We start from the raw sequence: 23,520 nt of genomic DNA on the forward strand, positions 1-23,520 counted from the left end.
CGTTGATCTTTAGGGATGTGTAAAGGAAATTCGTGAATACGCATCACCAAGTTTTAACAGAAAATGTTGTTTTAAAATTCGTTATTATACAGTGTAAAACATACACATAATCTACTGATTTTTTTTTTCCTGAATTTATATCTTACATGCTTAATCTTATCCATTGATTAGATACTAATTTCTTTTCTTTTGTTCTTATGCATGAACATCGCATACGAGTCCGAGGGGACTCATCTCCTTCTGCATTTGGCGTTGGGCTCAAAAGCCCAACGTAACTCCTCCTGTGTCAGCCCAATCCGCAGCCAAACAAGAAAATAAAATCTGGGTTGAAGCCCAACAGTAGCGGACAACAGCCTTCCCAAAATGGGCTGGGCCCATTTATATTATATCTACTCCTCCATTTTTTATTGGTGTGTGCATTTAATGTGTATTGTATGACTGGCATTTGTGCTTGTTAATTAAGATAAACCTTAGTGGCATTAAGGGTTTTAGTTTAGTAACGGGTAGTTAATTCCGCAAATTACATTCACTTCTATTTTTAAAACTATTTATAGTATCTATAACATTTATTCGAGTAATTGATTTTCAAATAGCATGCCTACATATCTTTGGGTTAAAGGAATCATTTTACATTCTCACTAGCTTAGGAATTTCAAAACGTCACTAACACACCATATGAATTCGATTATATTTTATAAACATTTTTCAAGATTTACCCAATTATACATACTTTTAGCCGAAATTGGTTAAATAAAGAGTGATGGAAATAGAAAGAAATTCATGGCCCTTTTCATCATATTTAAGAACATAAGTCCAGGCATTTCCTTACCATCATATTCATATAATATCATTTTTACTTAAAGATCACATTCGTCGCATTATCTTTTAAAAGACTTATTCATAGGCAAATCATCCTATTTTCTACAAATCTTATTTTTGAATAACATTACTATATTTTTCATTTAAGGCCTTAGCAATATCTTTAAGTCTCATTTAACATTTAGAATTTTCTTTTAGCAAATTATTATGTTTTCTACAAGTATTATTTTAAACAACACTATTATCCTTTCGTTTAAAACATTAACAACATTTATAAGTCGTATTTCAAAATAGCATTAAAAGTACTCTTTTATACAAATTATTATTTTCTACAAGTTTCTATTTTAAATAGCATTTTTTACATGTCTATCTATAACTTTAGCCGTACTTACAAAGCTACTTTATTTTCTAAAATACTATATTTACACTTAGCCTAATTAATTATAAGTCCGGTCGGTTAACCATTGTTAATGGGTCTTAAAGGGTGCCTAATACCTTCCCTTTAGACTAATTGAACCCTTACCTAGAATCTTAAGTTTCGCATACCTTAAACAAAGTTAACTTTAATAAACTTTAGGTGTCCTAATTCACCATAAATAATTAGGTGGCGACTCCTTAACAACAAACAAAAAATAGGAATCACCAATATGTCGTACTTCTAATTTAACCCGGTTAAAAAGGGGTATGACAAGGTGCACAACTACGTGCCTACCCGGCCGCCTACAACACAGCTTGGTAAAGAAATAAACATGTCTAGGTGCACATATAAGTGCCTACCCGGCCGACTATAGCGCGACTCGGTAATGAAAATAAATACATATATATTAGTGCAATGAAAGACTGACCTTAGAAGAAATATCATGGAAAGAGTCGGAGTGACCTATTGTCGTTATCCTCCGACTATCATTATTGTCGCTATGTTTATCATTATTTGATCATTAGGCCAAAGAAGTAAAAGTACAAGGAAACATCTTGTTATGAATTATTCATGAAGCCAAAGTTAGCCAAACTCTTATGAAATATGATCGACACAACTTTTATCGGAAAGAGTGTGCCAACGAGAGGTTCGTCACCTTGGAGCAATAGACAAGAAGATAAGGATTAACTCAATTAAAGGAAGTACAATAACTCAACTTTGATGTGAAGAGTACCATAACTAATATCATTCTTCATTCGATAAACAAGAGGGATACGAAATGTGAAAGGTACTTCAATACAAGCTATCCATGAGAAAAGGGTAAGCTTAACCATTTTGGGAAATAATCGACACAAGTTGAACGGAAAGTCTTTTAATTGATAGCCAAAAGGAGATGTGGACCATAATTTGGTACAAGTCATAGATGAGTATGTGTCAGCTCAATTATCATGGAACGCGATCGATCCAAGTTAGCGGAACAACTTTTCAATGAAAGGTCATTTGAAATCTAGTCATGCCACAAAGAGAATAGAAGGCCCTACATACCTCGTCGATGGAGTTATATACATTTCCCCGAGTCCTCGAACGTCTTACGAATGATTTCCTACATAATACAGACTATTCAAGATCAAAACCAAGGTAATAACTTATAGAAATCTTCATTTAGACATTTAATCGAGCAACTCATAGGCGTGAATTTATAGGTCTTTTTGTAGCGTAATTTCCTCGTAAAACGCTACCAAATTCTAATTTTCTACTCCTCCTCGTCAATACGATCCAATCCATATCAACACATCTCCAAACAACACGTTATAACCACACAAAACAGCCCAACTATCAAGCCAAGTCCATAAGAGTTCACAAGAATTGTCAAAGCTTATTCTATGGGGTTTTCACCAAATTTCTAGGTTTAATTACTTGTAGAAGTTCAAAGAGATCAAAAGAAATTTAAAATATACCTTAGATGATCAAAATCACTCCAAACTTCCAAGTTACTTCAAGGTGAAGTTCTTATCCGAGAAGCAATTTAGCGAAGAAATCACAATTCCGTAATTTCCATGTTGTTCTCCATGTTGAAGTTGTTTGATTTACTTTTAGGAGTGTTTGTGATTGATGGGAGAAGGTTTGAGAATATTACTTAGGGTTTGCTGGTCCTTTTATGGTGAAGAAATAAGGAAATTTCGTCCAAGGCTATGTGTTGACACCCAATTTTGTCCCTCCTTTATTTCAATTTATTTCTTTGAGCTTCTAAATTTATTGACGAGCTGAACACTTTATTTTCACTATTACTAATTTTCACTACTTTACTATCAACATTACGAGCGTTACTTTATCACAATGGCTCGTCATCATTTTATCTTCGGATTTTTGTGTTCGTTAAATTAATTATACTTTATCAAGTCTTTTATTACTATTTTTTTTCACATATTTATCATAGTAAATAAGTGTACTAGTTATTAAATTAGAAGCCCAAGAATGATTAAAATAGAGGAGGAAGGATCAACAATTTCAGCCGAAATAAATGGCCCAAATAATCAGCCCACACGTTTAATTCTACCAGCCCATGTTTTCAACAGGCCAGCCCAATTCCTACACCAACTACCCGACCCGGTCCAACCCCAACCTAAATTACCCGACCCGGCCCAATGATTTTATATCCTAAAAAAAACCTAATCCCTACCTCCCTTTCTCTTTCTCCTCTTTAGCCGCACACCCCCTCCCCAACGTCTCTTTCTCTTCTCCTTCTCTTTCTCCTTCATCTCTCCCACGCTCCTTTCACTTCCCCTTGTCCCCCACGCCTCTGTCCCTCTCTGTCCCCCGCTCCTCTCTCTCATACGCTCCCCTCTCTCCTCATATTTTTCTATAAAAAGGGGACTGATCTTGAAAAAAAATGAGGGAGAAAAGAAAACGAATCTCCACTCTCTGTTTTTCTTATTATCGGGTTCGATCCATCAAAAAGAAGAGATCAAAAAGATCCTTAGCATTTTTAAACTGGCATTCTAAACTTTAAGATTGCTAAAAAAAACATCTCGTTCTGTCCCGGTGAACTTTAGCCGCGACCAACAATTACTCTATTTTCATTTTTTGTTTTGAAACTTTAGTTACTTTAGTCGGGTTCGTTCGAGTTCGAGATTCGAGACCCCGACGCCTCAGTTCATTGCGCACAAAAAAGAAAAATGGAGTCTTCATTTTGAGATTATGCAGCATTTGGACTTTGCATGCGCATTCCTATTCAAAGCTCTCATTCTTCGACACTTCTCTGAATAGACAACAACGAGAGTGGCTAACCAAGCGGCGAATCACCAGGAAACTTCGTCCTCTTATGGGAGCCAAATACGGCTCTAATCATCTCCTTTACGCTCTTTGATGTTTGTTTGCTTGTTCTGTGACTGATATTTAGTTTAATAATTAGCTGCCACTAGCCTTGTCTTACGTGACTATTCAGATTCACTCCTTAGCCTTATAGCAAGAATCATTTATTTATTAGAGAGCATATTTTAGGATTTGGGAAATCAGTTTAGTCTAACCAGGAATTCCCACTAAAGCTAGCTAATTACATAGGTCTTTTTGGTCACTGGTTAACGATTGAAAACGATAGTTAAAATTAGTAAAACAATTTGCCAACCAAACATCTCAACTCTAGAATGATTTATAGTGTGAGTCTAACTTTTAGCTCAAACTTGTTCTCATAAACTTAAAAGATATTTCAAAAGTTCACACAATACTGTTTCAAAACTCCCACTCTTCTTGGTTTAAATCAATTACCTTATAGGTTTATACATAATTTTTATAACTCACACTTAGCCTAATTAAATTTTAGTCCGGTCGGTTAACCATTGTTAATGGGTCTTAAAGGATGCCTAATACCTTCCCTTTAGACTAATTGAACTCTTACTTAGAATCTTAAGTTTCGTAGACTTTAAAAATAGAGTCAACTTTAGATAACTACTTTAATTAACTTTAGATGCCCTAATTCACCATAAATAATTAGGTGGCGACTCCTTAAAAACAAACATAAATAGGAATCACCAATATGTTGTACTTCTACTTTAACCCGGTTAAAATGGGGTATAACACTATGTATATATATATAGGGGCAAAATAAAGCCACCGACTATGTTCACTGTTCACGCAGCAGTTTGCATCCTTGGACGAAAACGCGAATATCTCTCTACTCCAATATCGTATTGACGAACGGTAAAATGCGCTGGAAACTAGACTCGTAGACCTTCGATTTGGTAGGTGGATCACCCCATAACTCCAAGTATATTGAGAGAAAAGCTTCGAGACATCTGACCCAAATTTCAGTGATATTTACTAACTTAACTTGCGACGCCTGTTGTTGACTTTCGTATTACAACTCGTTTGACTTCCAAACTTAACAAGAGACCATTATACAATTCAAATACTTCATATAATTACTTGCTTAGCATGTGAAGCACTCCTAATCTCATCCAAAAGTACAAGTTATCGTATTCCCAACTTGCCGACTTTTAACGAAACTCATGCTTTTTTGATTCATTCACCCTCCAAATCTTCCGCCGCTTACTAATATTATTTATAGACTTTTGTAACCATTTTTATTAATAAAATCAATCCCTTTTATCCTCAACAAAATTTCGTTTTGAACTTACGTCGACTAACTCATGATGCGACTTTAACATGCGAAAATCCGAGGTGTAACAGATCCATCTCATCATATCCTTATAAGCAGAACTAATTATTGTTCAGGGAGGCATAGAAGTGGCTGGGGTCATCTTAGCTAATTTTGCGCCAATAGTTAAAATTTTCGTTGTTATGAATGCGATATGAATTAGGGTTTGTGATTTGGGTCGGGTGATATGAACAAGGTTCGGGTACGTGGCAAAGGGCTGAACTGAGGAGACTGTCCACGTGGAATGAATGGACGGTCCAGATTAGAGTTTCATTAATAAAATGAAGGGTCCAGATTAGTCAGTTAGTTGAAAGTTGTTAAATAATGAAAGTCACAGCTGAAGCGGCAATTAAGACCTGGTATTCCTCTAACCAAATCCCCAATTTGCCGTTTATACTTTTCCATTTTCAATTACAAGTCTATTACAAACATGAACCAAATATTTGAACTGAAAGAGTAAATTTCCATTTAATATTCTGGGTTAATAGCATTTTTATTCACTCAGTTATTGGTATATTTTGATTTTAGTCCTTGAGATATCTAAATAAGAATATTTGACTTTTAACTAATTGAAATATGTGTTTTTGATCGCTTTATATAGGAAATATGTTATATTGAAACTATTTTTAGAATTATATTAACAATTTGACCGGTCAAGTTTGTTTCCCTTGGAAGCAAGTGCATCATTTACCAAGCAAGAACACATACATGTAAGTCTAGAACTAAATTATTAACATATAAAAGGCAAAAGTTTAGCACTGCCGTGTTAAACATCATGGTCATCCACTTTCTTCTATTATATAAGTCAACCATATGATGCAAGTGACTTGCTGATTTTTTGCCCTCAGCTGGCTAGCTGTCATATTCCCTCAACTAAGTCAACTTCACAAATTGATCATCATTGAGAAAATTCTCTCAGGTTTTTCCGTATTGACGCACAAAGACATTTATAGTTTGTGGATACTAACTTTGTTTCCTAATGACTCTAAGTTTGATTTGGGCAATTTTTTCTTCGTGGTGATCGCTCTACAAACTTCCGTTGTTGTTAACAGGTACACAATCATTATTCCAATTGATGATTTAATCTTACAATTCTGCTACCAAAAAACAAAAGATTGACTAGGAGCTGAAAGAATTCCCTTCAATTGAAGAAAGGCATGGATGATCATTTTTCACGAGATGTCTTGATCAACATATTCTCAAGACTTGGTGTCAAACAACTTTGTCAGCTCAAATGCCTCTCAAAAGAATGGAACTATACAATTTCCAGTCCCCATTTCAAGGAACAACATCGCGATCAATCGAAGAAAAGGCCAACTCTCTCTCTTATCAGCTATTCAGGAACTGATCGCTCGTTCAGGTCCCGACTCGTTCATCTTTCTTCAGTAAATTCCTCTAATTATGAGCTGGTTCACAAATATGAAAATATTGCAGAAATTGAATGGGGCTATATTGTGTGGCGTTCTGGGTTAGACTTGTTATGCTTTTACCAAGAGGGCTATGTGGGAAAAATTTATATTTGCAATCCCATTACCAAAAAGACTCTTACTTTGCCCGTTCTTTCCGATTTTGCTGGTCAAGCTTGTTTAGGCTATGTCTCTTCAACAAATGAGTACAAAGTTGTAGTATCATTTGAGGGAACAGTGGAAAATTATGAGGGTTTTGAAGAATTTTTGGTTTTCAATATCCTAACCCTTAAGCTAGAGGAAGAAGAAACTAGTGTAGTAGGATCATGGAGAGACTTGTCGTTGAGTTGCTCTTCCACACATTATAAAGGAACACGTCATCAACCGATCCACATCAATGAGTTCATTTATTGGTTAGCCATTGGAAAAGATAATACCTATAGCAGTGATCATATTCTTGAGATGAACTTGGAAAATGAGGAAGTAAAGACCCTTTGTGTACCAAATGGCATTAGTTGCTTTGGATTTACGCATTTGGCTGAGATAAATGGACGTCTCTGTTACGTTCAGAATAAAAGAGATGGTAATATGTTAATAAATATTTGGATGTTGAAGGACCATGAGAGTGAATATTGGTGTTTAGAGTATAGTCTTGAGCTTCTTCATGAGAGTGCTATTATTGGCTATTTGCCAAGAAATAATGAGAGTGGAGATATCTTGATTTGGTCCTTCACACGTGGTCTCTTTTGCTATGAAACTGATACAAAAAAGTTAAGAGAATTGAAGAGTTTAAACAAAATAGAGTATGAGTGGTGTGCTCTTTTTTATGAGAGCTTCTTCTCTATAGGGCTGCCTGGAATTAGAATTTGAAAAGTTTGTTTGATTGCTAGTCGGGCTGGGGGGTCCTTTCCAAGTCAGACTCCAGAATCATTGAGGATCCAATCCCGTTGATGCAAGTATTTTAGTCATTTTTCTTTTACCTTGGAATGTAAGAAGATCAAACTTGCAACTTCCTTTTGTTGTTTTTTCAACTTATGTAAGAGCATCATTCTATTATGTAATTTCTAAACATTCCAAATCTACTGGACTTTTGCTTGATCTGGGCTAGAAATGACAACAGGTAGCCAGTTTAATCGGTGTTACTTAAATCATAGTCAACTTACAATATTTTTAAAATTAAACTTCGTTATGCTTCTTCTTCTGATGCACTTTTTCTTCTGTTGCCATATAATTATCAGTGCATTAGTTACTGTTGTATCAGTCATTAGTTAGAATTAGTTACTGCTGTATTAATCATTAGTTAGTACATGTGTTTTACTACTTAGTTTGAAAGTGCAAGAGGGGGGGGGGGGGGGGGGGGGGGGTGAATTGTAAAATTTTCGATTAGTTAGTCGACTACTTACTCAGTGAATGCTAAAGTAAGGTGCAGAAAATAAATGACACAAGTATTTTATACTGGTTCAGATTCAATGTGAATCCTAGTCCAGTCCCCTTGGGTTGCAAGGGTGTTCTCTGCAGCTCTTTTATAAAAGTTTGGTACAATGGAGGTTTTGAATGGAGTTCCTACGTCTACACTCAAATCACTCTTATTCTTTTTTATACAAAGCCTCACAAACTGTAACTCTCCTTTCTTTTTTTGTTACACTATAAATCACTCAGACTAACAATGCTTGTTTAAAAGTAAAGCAGAGCACTTGAGGGAATGAGACTAAGCATGAGTCTCGTGTTTGTGAAGCAGCCCTTTTATAGCGTTTTTAGGCTCTTCATGCAGAGAGATCAACCCAAGGGATTTGATCCTTGGAAACAGAATTAACGATCCTATTTCCAAGAATAAAGCTGAGCTGTTGCTGCTTTCCTTGTGCGTTGAGGCAGCACTATCAATCATCACGATTATTACACTTCATGAGATATTTCTTTTAATGTTGGAGATGGCATTTCCTTCCTTGAAACGATTTGATACTGCTGGAATATTCTTTCTTTAATGTTGCAGATATCTTTCCTTTGTTGAACGATTTTGTACTGCTGGAGAGTACTATGTTAGCCACGTTAGGGCTGGGAAATCTTCACTTGAGTGAGTCCAGCTCGTTGGGGCTGTTTTGTGGGCTCCCATCTTGTTGGGACTGTTTTGTGGGCTCACATATATTCCTTGTGCGATTCAATTACTATACCTGCACAAGTAAAATTGTCATCATAAAAACTTGACACTAACATAGTTTACTGCTGGTTTTTACTGTTTTACTAGGTCTTTAGTAGGTTGAGATATTTAGCAAAAGAATTTAGTATATGTTTTACATTGCTTGAGAATCCCGTGGTAGATTGTAAACACTGATGGTGATAATTTCATCATTGCTTGAGAATCCCGCGGTAAATTATAACCACTGAAGATTATCAGTGATATGGTGTGAGGCCCCTGAATTTACAATCCAACATCTGGTCTATTGTAAACACTGATGGTGATAATTTCATCATTGCTTGAGAATCCCGTGGTAGATTGTAAACACTGATGGTGATAATTTCATCATTGCTTGAGAATCCCGTGGTAAATTATAACCACTGAAGATTATCAGTGATATGGTGTGAGGCCCCTGAATTTACAATCCAACATCCTGTTGAGTTGTCATAACTTGAGCGATTAGATTGTGACCCCTGGAACGGTAAACTTTGGCTACATGCCCGAACTTCTCATGGAGTTGGCATTGGCTGGCCTTGGTGAAGCATTGTACAACTCTCCCACTCCATGTATTCACTAATAGGCCGTCAATCACGCTTCTGGTTAGATAATATCTCTCATAGGCCAAAAATTCACGATTGTGACTTGTTAGCATAGGTTGTTTGCAGGATGTACTCTCTTTGTACAAATACGAAAGAGAGTGAATGCACAAATAGGATTATAAAATACTGCTTCTTGTAGCGAGTACAAGTATGTATGAACACAATCTTATTGAAGTTTGAACTTCCAGAACAACGATCTGAAGTTCACCAATAATAGTTCAAACTTCAGACCTCTTGTTCACTAAGGAATGGACGTTGGGGTGCTTCATAATATCGCCTCTCCTTTGGTTTGTAAACCCATCTTCCCTCAAATATGTTGCATGTATTGTTCCTATTTTACTGGATTATATCCCCTTTATCATCTCTGCTTCTTGCTGGTTTCGAGATTTCTAAGATTTCCAGAAGAGGAAAAGTTATCATCTAAAGACGAACATGGCATGTCGCAGATCCCTGAAATGCCTCATCGCATTGTTATACTTGATGCATAGCAAGAAAATGAAGCTAATAAATGCGCATAGCATCATCCATTTCTGAGTTGATTGTTGGTTTCTTGTGTGAGGACTGAGGAGTAGTAACTGATGTTAATGTCATACATAAGTTCCAAATAACTATTATATCAATCTTTTCTCATTTCCCTGTGGCATTATGTGAAGTGAAGTCCTTGCATTCTTAGTACTATTGACCCATTCCATGAAAAATCGCAGTGCCTATAAATAGATAAAGACCTATAGATGGATAGTTTGTAACATGCAGGCGCAGAGTGATAGTTAAGAAGCAGGGAAATTGACCACCAGAGAAAATATAAAGTAAGTTACCTACTTGTTACAACATGTTAAAATACATTGGTAGTAGAAAATTATTCGAACCTGAATCATACACGTTTTCTAATATTTTTTTTTATACAGTTTTTGCAGTTTACTATACTGCAAAACGTGTAAGTTAACGTCGTCATTATTTAAAACTTTAAATACAAAATTCAAGTCTTGACAATTTGGGGAAGGTGGGTGGCATGGGGTAGGGGGTCTGAGAGACTGTATAATTTTAAATTCCAAGTCTTCGTCTTTGTTTAATGTTGCCTTTGCAGAATGAGTTAAGAAAGAATCCCAAGCAAACATTGTCATACGAGCCATCACGTTGAGTCATGTTTGTTTTAGTAATTTTAATTCTTGAAATTAAAGGGCATTATTTAGTTGGCAACTGTTATTTTTTCGTTTAATTTGCAAAAAAGATTAATGCCTTATTAATTAAGTTTCTCAGTTTCCATTTTTGTTTCTCTCTCATTACATTTTTTCCTTTAAGACAGTTGACTTTGAGGAGGAGGAAAGTGATGAACCATTCAAGAAATCCAAAAGATTTGGATGTTGATCGGGCTCCTTTTATTTTCTCGTGTTCGGTATGTTTCCTAATTTTTCCATGTTTGGTTGGTCAAATTTTTAAAAATTACCCCTCTAGGAAAACAAGTTTCTTAACAATGAAGAAAATAACTTTCCTAATAGAAGTATGAAAAACAAGCTCCACAAGTAGACATTCTACATTAATTGTGTCCTTACCAATTTTGAATGTTCTATTTATGTTTACCTTAGAAGCAAATGCATCTTTTATCAAAGTAAGAACTCTAGAAATAAATCTATATATATTATAATTGCAGGACAAAGGCCCGTTTATGTGACGCTCTCTAAATTTAGGAACTCATTTATCTTTTTCCTCAGTTTTTTGAGTTTTTCCCCAACTTTTCCCAATTTATGCTATTTTTAAAAACCCAATAGTTACTTCAACTGCAAAACAATCGTTCGAATAATCAATTTCAGTTTGAGAAACGCCCACTTCAATTCTAAATCAACGATTTTCTTAATTCTTCTCATTTATACACTAAAACGTTACTCCAATCCCAATCCAACCTTTTCTTACTTCTTCTCATTTGCATGCTACGTTTTAATTGGAAAATTCCTCTCTTCACTATTAAAAATAACAGCAAATGGAAGGGTAGAGAAAATCTCCATTAGTCTATGAAGGTGTCAACAGTGATAACAAGCCGCCCGATTCTCCCATACAAACATTTCGGTATGTTCTTGAGATTGCATAAGTATAATAAAATGGGAAAATTATATTCTTTTGATGAACAAAATCGGAGCTTACAAATTAATCTTTTCTCTCATCTCTTCATACTTGATAGTTGAATTCTGAGTAGGGGTGTACATGAACCGGGTTGGTTCGGGTTTTTTAAAGACCAATTCAAACCAATTGCATCGGGTTTTTAAATCTATACACCAAATCAAACCAACAAAAGTCGGGTTTTCTCGAGTTGCTCGGTTTTTTCGAGTTTTTTCCGGTAAAGTTTTCATACAAAATATATAACTTGTACTTCAAATATTTCTTTAGTCCTAGTAAGATACGACTATCTAATTAAGATATTTATTAAGAAAATAACACAAAATGTGATGAGAGATGACATTGTACTAAAATATTCAACGAAAAAAATTAATGAAATTGCATTGTCACACCCCTTTTTTTCCGGGGTAAAAGTAAAAGTACGACATATTGGAGATTCCTGTTTTTGTTTATGTTAAGGTTAAGGAGTCGCCACCTAATTATTTATGGTGAATTAGGACACCTAAAATTTATTAAAGTTATTTTAAAGTTAACTCTGTTTTGAAAGTCTACGAAACTTAAGATTCTAGGTAAGGGTTCAATTAGTCTAAAGGGAAGGTATTAGGCATCCTTTAAGATCCATTAACAATGGTTAACCTACCGGACTTAGGTGAATTAATTAGGCTTTGGAAGGTCGTTAAAACACAAGTGCTAATGCATATTTTGAAAAAAACTTGTATGTTAAAACTGCATAGCATTTGGACAACTGAACTCTTGATTTAAGACTTGATTTTTAAAAGAATGTTTGGGACCAAAACGTACCAAAGTTTGAGAATGTCCTACTGCAAAACAAGGCAAACTTTAGATTCTTTTAATAGATTAGATAAAGGCAAAATTAGTTACTGGGAAAAGTTTGGATTCAAAGTTGGTAAAAAAAAATGAGTTTAGAATTGAATAACATTTTTTAATAGTTAGCTTAACTATACCAAACGTAAAGAAGAAAACAACTCTGGTTGTAGTAGAATCATTTGGAAACTAGAGTGCGGTTTTAAAAAAAAAAGGTTACTTTTTTTAATTTTTGTTTTTTTTAGCTTGAAATCAAATTACCACTCAAAACATACGTCTTACAAATGTTCAATATCCTAAAGTTATTGAATTATTAGTCCTAAAGAATGTTATAAGGCAAGTACTTTAAATAATTACTTAAGGTTTAGTCATTAATTAATTGTATAATAATCCTACTTTCAACAGCAAGTACATAACTGAAAATAAAATCATTCACCATCATAAGTAAGCAAAGCAAACAGAGAAAAGAGGGACGATTAAGTAGCATGTTCGGCTTTAATGGGAGGACAAAATCCCCTCTATAAATTGATATTTGAGAGGCAAGAAAGATCCGTGCAGATATGTGGACTCCATAAGCGGCGTCGTTGAGTTTCAACAGGAAACTCTTCGGCTCCGGTAATCATGCAAAAAATAGAAAAGAGAAAAATAGTCAGAGTAGGAATCTGGTTATCAATAACATGTGAAGACGGGATGAGAAATCACATAATTTTAAACGAGCAAAAACTAAATATTCATATAACACTTGGATAGGAGCATGTAAGCAAGTACAGTAACTGAGAAATTTAAGCAAATTCTTAAAATACTGACACTATATTAAAACAAACATTTTTTTTTTGTACGATCTTGGAAGCACAGTTTTTGCCACTAAAGAAAATATTTCATTTTAACATATGGAATGATTATGGAAGATGGACAAAAAAAATAAAATATATATATATATATATATATATGACCACAGTTAGATGCACAGAGCACTACCATGTGAATAACACACAATTTCTATATTGTAAGATTTAGCATGGTGATATATACCCTGTGTTATCAAGGAAAAACTAAACAGAGTCTATCTTCTTAATCTTCATATTTCTCCTAGGTCGACTTAACTAGGATGCATTAACACGTAGATGTAAGCGTAAGAGGCGAGTTCAGTTTAAAACACAACATCACCATTAACATTTAGAAGTTCAAAACAGTAGCTAAATCCATGACTTAAGCATAAATAAATCTGAATATAACAGTATCTTATAAACTTGATTGTTCTAAGTGAATCATAAAATTTTAACCGAAGAAAAAGTACGAAGAGGACCGGATTTTACCTCTTGTGGGTACAGTGAACGAGGTGCAGAGGTCTCGAATCTACTCCTCTGTTACGAACAGATCCGAAACTCACACAAATGAATTCGAAGACTTCTGTCGTGGCTAAAGTCCACCAAGACAGAATAAGTTTTTAAACAGTCCTAGAGTTGGGAAATGTAGCTTTTTAAAAAAAATGAAAATTGTGAAATGCTAGGGATTTTTGGGTACCCTCCGAAAACGTTGAATAATCCCTTCCCACGACTAAAGTTCACCGGAGAAGGAAGAATCAAGTGTGGAAGATACTCCCATGTCTGTCAAAATATTAAATAGTTCCCCCAAAAATGTTGAGTAAAAAAAAATCCCCCTGAAAACGTTCAAGACCAGCCTCTTTATAAAGTTTAGATTCGGGTTTAGGAAAGGAGGGAGGGAGCGTGTGGGAGAGAGAGATGAGTTGGTGACAGAGGCGTGGGGGAACAGCGGGTCGTGGAAGGAGCAGAGGACAAGGAGAAGTGGAGGGAGCGTGAGAGAAAAGAGAGAAGGGATGTGCGGCTGTGAGAGAAAAGAGAAAGAGAAATTAGGTTAGATGTTGAGATGTAGTCAAAAGAAATATGTGGAGCCCATTAAAGAAAAGGGGAAAAAGAAATCAGATTGTGGGGAGATGTGTAGCGTGAGATGAAAAAAAAAATGAGCTTTCCTTTTTTCTTTCTTTTCTTTTTTTCTTTTTTTTTTTCTTTTAGGGATAGATAGCTGTTATCAAGAATTTATCCCTTATAAAAATAATATTTTGACGAAATAAAAACTATAACACGTCGTTTTAAAATACGTGCTTCAAAATGAGTCCAATATTGATATACTTCCAAGCAATTGTTTATGAGGTGAAAATTGTTGATCCTTTCTCCTCTATTTAATTATTCTTGGGCTTCTAATTTAATAACTAGCACAATATATATTATGTCAAGATAATTAATAGTTAATATGTAGAAAAATAAGGATTTAGCAAAGTGTTTTCTTGTAATTGATTTGACGAGTCCAATCCCGAAAATGAAACGATGACGAATAATTTAAAATTTGTGACAAAGTAATGCTCATAATGTTGAAAATAAAAAGTAGCGATATTAATAGTAGTAGTAATACAATAAAATGTTGAAAATAAAGTATTTAGTTCGTCAATAAATTTAGAAGCCCAAGTAAATAAAAATTAAATAAAAGAGGGACAAAATTGGGTGTCAACATGCATAAAATAAAATTGTCATAATCTAAAAGTACTAAGTCATGCTACAATAAATACAATTAATTTATAAGGTAGGTAGAAAATGATCATAATCTAAAAGTACTAAGTCATGCTAAAATAAGTACGACTAATAAGTATTTAATTACATGACTAGATATTAAAGAAAAAAAATAAAATTAAGTTATGTATTTTCACTTTCTAAACTAATATAAAACTAAAGAATAGATATCAAATTTATTGTCATTCCAGTGTTAGATATGAATTTCTTCTGTTAGCATTAATATTGATTTGATTTTTGTTGAGTTTTATTTGAGTTACTAATATCATTAAGCTATAAAACTTATTAAACCATTCAAAATTCTAATTTCAAGCTTGAAATAATATGTTAAAAGACAAAAAACTATGAAAAAGTTAAAGAAACATTTATAAATAAATATTTTTATGTATAAAATATGTTTGAAATTTTATAAATGTAATGTCGGGTTGGTTTGATTTGGTTTGACTTTTTTTAGCTAAACCAAACCAAACCAATAGTGTTCGGGTTTTTCTTTTTAAAATCAAACCAAGTCAAACCAAACCACTAGTCGGGTTTTTTTCTCGGTTTGATTTGAATTATCGGTTTGCTTTGTACACCCCTAATTCTGAGATATACTGCCTTTGTTTTTTTTTTTCCTTTTTTGGGTTTAAATTTTATTTGGAGGGTGGTGAAAAGTTATTACTTATTAATCAAGATGTCTTTTCCTACTTTGTGGAGTACATTTCTGATGTTTAGTATGTTTATTGGATTTTTTTTTTTTAATATTTGCTGAAATAATGGTTGTGGTAAGAAGAAGACAAATGAAGGTAATACAAAAAAAAAAAAAAAAAAAAAAAAAAACTGAAGATGGAAAGACAAAAGAGCAAAAAATAATACAGTAGTAAATGAACAAGATAAAGAAAAGAAAATATTATGTGAAAGAAAATAAAGATTAAATTCAGTTTGTATTAGCGTGCTTTTGAAGTTAACATTCTTTTTTTTAAAAAAAAAACTTGTTGTGAACTATTTTACAAGTTGATATTTGGATGTCTTATTAAATGTAAATTATACCACCTACACATTAAGTGATAAATACAACTTGCACTTGCAAGTTGTATCTTAGTTGTAGAAAGTTGTATATCTTAGTTGTACCAAGTTGTAGAGCAACTTGTACAAGTTGTATGTTGTAGGTTGAGGGGCAAACTTCTTCTACAAATAAGGAACTAGTTTGCTTCTCTTATTTATTTCCAATTATATATAGTTTTATAACACGTTATCAGCACGAGACTCTACCATCTTGGGGAAATATTTTTATGACAAAAGTAAGAGCTGCATCAGGTATTCCGTTTAGCATCTTTCGTTTCATTTTTATTGTTACCTCCGTTGTATATAATATTGTGCGGGACATAAGTTCTCTTTGCTAAGATATTTGAGATTCTAACTATGTGGCTTGAAGAAAGATGATTTCCAACCTTACTTGTTAGTTTATGACTAGATCTTTGGTATGTATTTTTCCATAAGTAAAATTGTTATTATGGAAAAGAGCTAATGAATCCATGGCACTAATAGTGTATCATATATCATCATTAATGGATTTTGGATGTTTGTTACCATTATTTGGTATATTGGATTCTTTTGATCTCCGAATCTTAAATGGTTCGTTTGATCATTTATACCTTAAATTTTGTTCCCGAAGAACAATATTGTTTAGAGGAATTATGATATTAATTTCATAATCCTTAATGGCTAAAAATGAAAGTTTACAAGAAATACATGATCACCAGAAGTGATATATCTCTTACATATCGTTATGATTAAATTCATCTATGTCTATAACCACCAGAAGTGGTAATATTTTCATAGGCTTGTAGTGGCTACAAGTGAAGATATGTTAGAGAAAGATTCTCTAAATTGTATGTATGTCTGAATTAGCAATATCTTAAAAGAGATTCTAAGCTATTATGATTTGATATGGTTTAAGTCAAGTCTAGATGATTATGTTTCATTCTTGAAGAATGAGATTTTTTTTATTAATGTTACAAATACAGATCCATTCCCTGAAGTGAATGTGATAGTATGTGGTAAGCTTATAAATGCGGATGTGCGTTTGGTTGTGAAGTTATTACAAATCATCTCTAGAAGAGGTAGAATAATTGAGAAGAAATATTCTAAATATTCTATGCTTGATTCGCGAAGTAGTAAACTCAGAAACTCTACTCCTGAAGTAGTAGAACTTTGAACTCTACTCCGGAAGTAGTAGAACTTTAAAAGAAGTAGAAATTTGAACTCTACTCCCGAAGTAGTAAATTTTGAGCTCTACTCCCGAATTAGTAAGACTTTGAATTCTACTCTTGAAATGGTAGAACTCTGAAATCTACTCCCGAAGTAGTATAACTCTGAAATTTACTCTTGAAATAATAAATATCTGAAATCTACTCCTTAAGTAGTAGAATCTGATATTTACTCCTGAAGTAGTAAATATTAATCGACTCCCGAACTATTAAGACTCTGCATTCTACTCCCAAAGTAGTAGGACCCTGAAATTTACTCCTGAAGAAGTAGAACTTTAAACTTTACTCCTAAAGTAGTAAAACTCTAAAACTTTACTCTTGAAATAGAAAAATTGGTAGTATATCTGAGACAATATATGAAGCAATGTCTTCTTGTGCTTGAGCAAAATAACAAACTATTGTTGAACATCGTATTTCAAGCACATTTCAATAAATGAGTTTCATTTCCTGAAGTGAACGAAAAAATATCACAACCTATCTCCTGTAGAGATAAAATATAAGGAATATACATGTTGTTTTTGTGGTATGAAATTAAGACATTGCAACACGTACCTGTTGTATGTATAAACATCTTGAATAATTTTATTAAAGTATCATTTTAAAGAAAAAGGAAGCAAAGTAAAATGATTTCTAGTATAACCGCATTGATACATTATGGTTAGCTGTTATTGATTTCCTTGAAGGAAATAAACATTAATGTATCTCTTCCTAAAGGATGCAATTATTATGTGGTTGCCGTTTTGATACAAAATATTCAGATATTAATAGCTAATCTCCTTGAAGGAGATATTTAAAATACAGAAGTTTGGAGCTTAACATTTACTTTCATAATTTACAGTTTAAAATTGTGTTCAAATTTTCATTTGATTTCTGTTTTCCATCATGACACCAGTAGTGTCTAGCCAAATTCTCTTTCATGGTACCAGAAGTATCTAAAAATATATGGTAGTGGAAACTAATGACCAAAGGCTCTAGAAGAGCTAATTGTTTATTTATAAGTATCATGACACCATCAGTTTCCAAATAGTATCTGATTATGGTAAATAAATTTAATTCTCTCGAAGAGGATATATATGATGGCATCATTTGCCCTAGATCGTAATCGTTACGATCAGAACACAAGTTATAGTAAACCTGAAGTTTACTATTGGTTATCATATTGGGACTAAAAATGATTAGAAAATTGAATGTCTTTAAGTTACTACGAGTAAGAAATATGTATATGAAACATTACCCGAGCATGATGGATCACATGTCACAATAAAAATCTTCATATAGGCATTTTATCGAGCAATTCGTAGGCACGAGTTTGTAAGCTCTTTTGTAGTGTAGCTTCTTGTAAAACACTACCAAAAACTTACTTTTACACTCCTCCTTACTACCATGATTCAATCCATACCATCATAACTCCAAACAATACAACAAACCTAACACAAATAGCTCAACAATTTAGCCATGTCCATGGAAGCTTCAAGTTTTAACCATAACTTATTCATATGGGATTTTCCCTCCATTTTCTTAGGTTTAAACACTTATAAAGCTTAAGAAGAGGAGAAAGGGATCAAAACATACCTCGAACTATGCAAATCACTCCAAACTATAAATTGCTTCTTGATGAAGTTTCCTTCCAAAGATTGAATTAGCGAGAATTTACCGATTCCAAGATCACTACCTTGTTCCTTGTGTTAGACTTGTATAATTTGCCTTTTGATTATCTTGTGTTTGATAGGGAAGTATTTAAGGATGAATTCTAGGGTTTGGAGGTCTTAGGAAGAGGAAAAATAAGAGACAAGTCGTGGAAGGGGTGAATATATATACAAAGACAACTTTGATCACCGACTATGTCCACTGTTCCCGTGGCAGTTTACATCCTTGGACAAAAATGCGAATTTCTCTCTACTCCGATGTCATATCGACAAACGGTAAAATCCGCTGGAAACTAGACTCATAGACCTTCGATAGGTGGATCACCCCGTAACTCCAAGTATATTGAGAGAAAAGCTCCGAGACATCTGACCCAAATTTCAGTGAAATTTACAAACTTAATTTGCGACGCCCTTTGTCGACTTTCGTATTACAACTCGTTTGACTTTCAAACTTAACAAGAGACCATTATACAATTCAAATACTTTATATCATTACTTATTTAGCATGTGTAGCACTCCTAATTTCACCCAAAAGTACAAGTTATCGTATTCCCTACTTGTCGACTTTTGACGAAACTCGTGCTTCTTTGATTCATTCACCCTCCAAATCTTCCGCCACTTACTAATATTATTTATAGACTCTTGTAACCATTTTTATTAGTAAAATCACCCTTTTATCCTCAACATAATTTCTTTTTGGAACTTACGTCGACTAACTCATGATGTGACTTTAATGTGCGAAAATCCGAGGTGTAACAGAGGCGGGGAAAAGTGGGAAACATTCTACCATAGCCGACTTTTGTTTCTTATATCTCCTGTTTCTTTTTGTTTGTTATGAGTGTTATGGCTTTGTTGATGATTTATTTCTTTCTTTATAGTAATTTGAATATCTAACCTTGCTTGATCATTTAGAATAACATCTAGTTAATAATCAAGGCAATTTTTTTTTAACTTAAGGTATGCCGGTTTAAGATATCTATATATGGGCCAGTAGTTAAGCTTAAGGTTAACATTTTATTAAGGAGCTAGCTCGTAAACTTTCTTTAAATTTTAAAACTCTTGTTTAGCCACAAAATTCTTCAATGGGTAAGAAAAAATGACTTTTTACTTTATAGCTAAGTTGGTTTTTAATCTGCTAAGCACTTGTGGCCAAGAATGGCTTTTTATTTTGAGTACAAAACCGTGAAAAACATTTTACATTTAAATGTCCAAGTGGCTGCTTTATTAATCTATACTATTATATCAAAAGGTATTATTACATATACTATTTATCTACTTAGTGAAGTTTTAAGTATAAAATTATTTTGTCATGTAGTACTTATAAAATGTCTTTTTAGTTACAATTATGCTCAAGACGCCTCATTTTTCAACAAGCTTAATTGACCTAAGTTTGGTTGGTTAATTGTTTTAAACGGATCTTAAAGTATGCCTTATAACCCCTTCCCTTTAGGATAACTAAGAACCCTTACCTAGAATCACATTAGTTAAGTAGATCATTAATCGGAGTTAATTTGTAGCATTTACTTAGTTAAAATAGGTGTCCTAATTCTCCTTTAAAATAATTAGGTGGCGACTCCTTAAGTTAAATAATATGGGAATCACCAATATGTTGTACTCTACTTTGATCCGGTTAAAATGGGGTATAACACATATAAGTATAGAACTAAATTATTAACATATAAAAGGCCAAAGTTTCATCAGCAATGTCGTGTTAGACATCCACTTGCAATGATTCTTCTATTTTATAAGTCAACCATATATTGCAAGACACATGACTTTTTTTTGCCACTCAGCTGGCAAGCTTTCATATTCTCCAATTAAGTCAACTTCACAAATTGATCATCATTGAGGAAATTTTCTCAGGTTTTTTCGTATTGACACACAAAAAGACATTTATTTTTCGTGGATACTAACTTTGGTTCCTTGTGAATTAAAGTTTGATTTGGACAATTTTTTCCTCGTGGTGATTGCTATACAAACTTCCGCTGTTGTTAACAGATACACAATCATTGTTTCTATTACCGATTTAATCTTACAATTCTTCCACGAAAAAAAGTTTGATTAGGGAGCTGAAAGAATTCTCTTCCATTGAATTGAATAAAGTGTTGGAAATTTTACGAAAAATACTTCATCACGAACACGTGTAGGGACTTTTCTTTTTCACGAACACTTGGAGGGACTTCCCTTCATCACGAACACTTGTAGGAACTTCTTCTAAGCTTGAAGAAAATACTTGATCACGAACAATTGTAGAGAATTCTACGTAGCTTGAGGCATGCCAATGACACTGTCCTTAAGGATATTTCACCCAGTATGGGTGTATCCGCCAAGATTCAACAAGCTCTTCTAGTACAAAATTAGGAGCCAGAATCTAACAAAGATTTATCTCATAAAAACCCAACAATACAAAATGAGAAGTAGTTTTACCTATGTTTTTTCTTTTCTACTAATGAAAACAACTTTTAGTATATATAGATTGAAATAGGAACCTGATATTATGGATAGAATAAAGATGACTGAAGGCCATTCAAATGGTCAAAATACATTTTCTACAATACAATCAATATTCTGAATATAATATAGTAAAAGCCAATAATGGCAATTCATAATGGTCTGTTGCCATTGCAACGTTAGGATAGAATTCAAGATATAATTATATATCATAAAGTGTCATCAAGTGACCAAATTAAATACAATAATATCGTTTGGCAATGATAAATTTATTCAACATGAATTCTGCCATTAAGGCTAATAAAATAGAATCAAGTCTTTTGCATTAAAATCAACAAGAACATTAAAAATATTCTTTTTATTTTTGAGATATTAAATAAAAAATAATATTTTTCTAACATAAAGCCATGGGTGATCATCTTCCACGGGATCTCTTGACCTACATATTCTCAAGACTTGGTGTCAAACAACTTTGTAAGCTCAAATGCCTCCCAAAAGAATGGCTTAATACAATTTCCAGTCCCCATTTCAAGAAACAACATCTCGATCAATCGAAGAAAAGGCCAACTCTGTCTCTTATCAGCTCTCCAAGAAGTAATTACTCGTTCTTGTCCCAACTCGTTCATCTTTCTTTAATAAACCCCTCTAATTATGAATTGGTTCATGAATATGAAAGTATTGCAGAAATTGGACCGGGCTATTTTGTGTGCAGTTCTGGGCTAGACTTGTTATGTTTTTACCAAACTGGCTATCTGGGAAAAATATAGATTTGCAATCCCTTTACCAAAAAGACTCTAGCTTTGCCCATGCTTTTTGGCTTTGCTGGTCGAGCTTAGGCTATGTCTCTTCGACAAATGAGTACAAAATTGTAGCATCATATGAGGGGAAAGTGAAATATGCTGATGGGGATTTCTATACTGGTTTTGAAGAATCTTTGTGTTTCAATATCCTAACCCTTAAGCTAGAGGAAGAAACAAGTGTGGTAGGGTCATGGAGAGACTTGTTGTTGAGTTGCACACAATATTCTGGAACATGTCATCAACCAATCCACATCAACGGGTTCATTTATTGGCTTGCGTTTGCAAAATATAATACCTTAAGTAGTGATCATGTGAGAATTCTTGAAATGAACTTGGAAAATGAGGAAATAAAGACCTTCTGTTGTCCCAATGGCTTTAGTGACTTTGGGTTTTCACATTTGTCTGAGATAAATGGACATTTATGCTTGGTTCAGAATAAAAGGGATGGACATATGTTAAATATTTGGATGTTGATGGCCCATGAGAGTGAAGCATGGTGTCTAGAGTATAGTATTGAGGTTCATGAGAGTGCTTCTCACTACAATATTATTGGCTATTTACCAAGAAATAATGAGAGTACTGGAGACATCTTGATTAGGTCCTTAAAAGGTGATCTATTTTGCTATGAAACTGATACAAAAAGTTTCAAAGAATTGCAGAGTTTAAATATAGTGGAATATAAGTGGTGTGCTCTTTTCTATGACAGCTTCTTCTCTATAGGCCTGCCAGGAAATTAGAATCTGAAAATGACCTGAAAGGCTGAAACAATGTTTGACCATACTTTTCTTTTTGCTAGTACACTCCTGCAGGTGCATTTACTAAAATGTTATGGTAACTATCAGTTCAACTTTTTTTATGTATGAAAAGGACATCATAATACCAACTTACTGTGTTATATCAAACATTTATTATTTTTCCTGTTGCATTATCTGAGGTGATGTTTTTGCAATCTTGGCACTATGGTCCTATTCTAATGAAAAAGCTCAGCGACTATAAATAGCTAAAAACCTATAGATGGATAGTGGAACATGCAGGTGCTGAGGAAAATATTCAAGAAACAGGGCAATTGACCAACAAAGAGACCACAACATTTTCAAGAAAACATTGCCAACTATGGGTGTGTTCGGTACGGAGGAAAATATTTTTTTAGAAAATAAGTGAATTTCCACTTATTTTCTCATGTTCGGTTGGGTAGTGAAAAATAATTGAGTTTCTTACTTATTTTTTCATGTTCGTTTGGTTGATAGAAAACGTTTTCCGGAAAATACTCATCCAAGCTTCACCAAC

The 23,520-nt window shown here is 33.7% G+C and overlaps 2 protein-coding genes and 1 long non-coding RNA gene across 3 annotated transcripts; 2 read left to right on the forward strand and 1 right to left on the reverse strand.

Annotated features, from left to right (window-relative positions):
- The first annotated feature begins 6,547 nt into the window (after positions 1-6,547).
- LOC132619443 (putative F-box protein At4g38870) lies at positions 6,548-7,666 on the forward strand. The gene has a single exon (XM_060334349.1). It carries the CDS (start codon positions 6,548-6,550, stop codon positions 7,664-7,666), a length of 1,119 nt encoding a protein of 372 aa, XP_060190332.1.
- A 5,180-nt stretch (positions 7,667-12,846) lies between these two features.
- On the reverse strand, positions 12,847-14,457 carry LOC132617319 (uncharacterized). Its single transcript, XR_009573712.1, has 2 exons — positions 13,819-14,457; positions 12,847-13,106 (listed from the first exon to the last, which is right to left on the reverse strand). It is a non-coding gene; the product is annotated as an uncharacterized LOC132617319 (long non-coding RNA).
- A 7,383-nt stretch (positions 14,458-21,840) lies between these two features.
- Positions 21,841-22,970, forward strand: LOC132619444 (uncharacterized). The gene is made up of 2 exons (XM_060334350.1): positions 21,841-22,053; positions 22,146-22,970. Exons 1-2 carry the CDS (start codon positions 21,841-21,843, stop codon positions 22,968-22,970), a joined length of 1,038 nt encoding a protein of 345 aa, XP_060190333.1.
- Positions 22,971-23,520: the final 550 nt, after the last annotated feature.

This window comes from Lycium barbarum, chromosome 11, assembly GCF_019175385.1.
Source record: "Lycium barbarum isolate Lr01 chromosome 11, ASM1917538v2, whole genome shotgun sequence".
Taxonomy (NCBI): Eukaryota; Viridiplantae; Streptophyta; class Magnoliopsida; order Solanales; family Solanaceae; genus Lycium; species Lycium barbarum.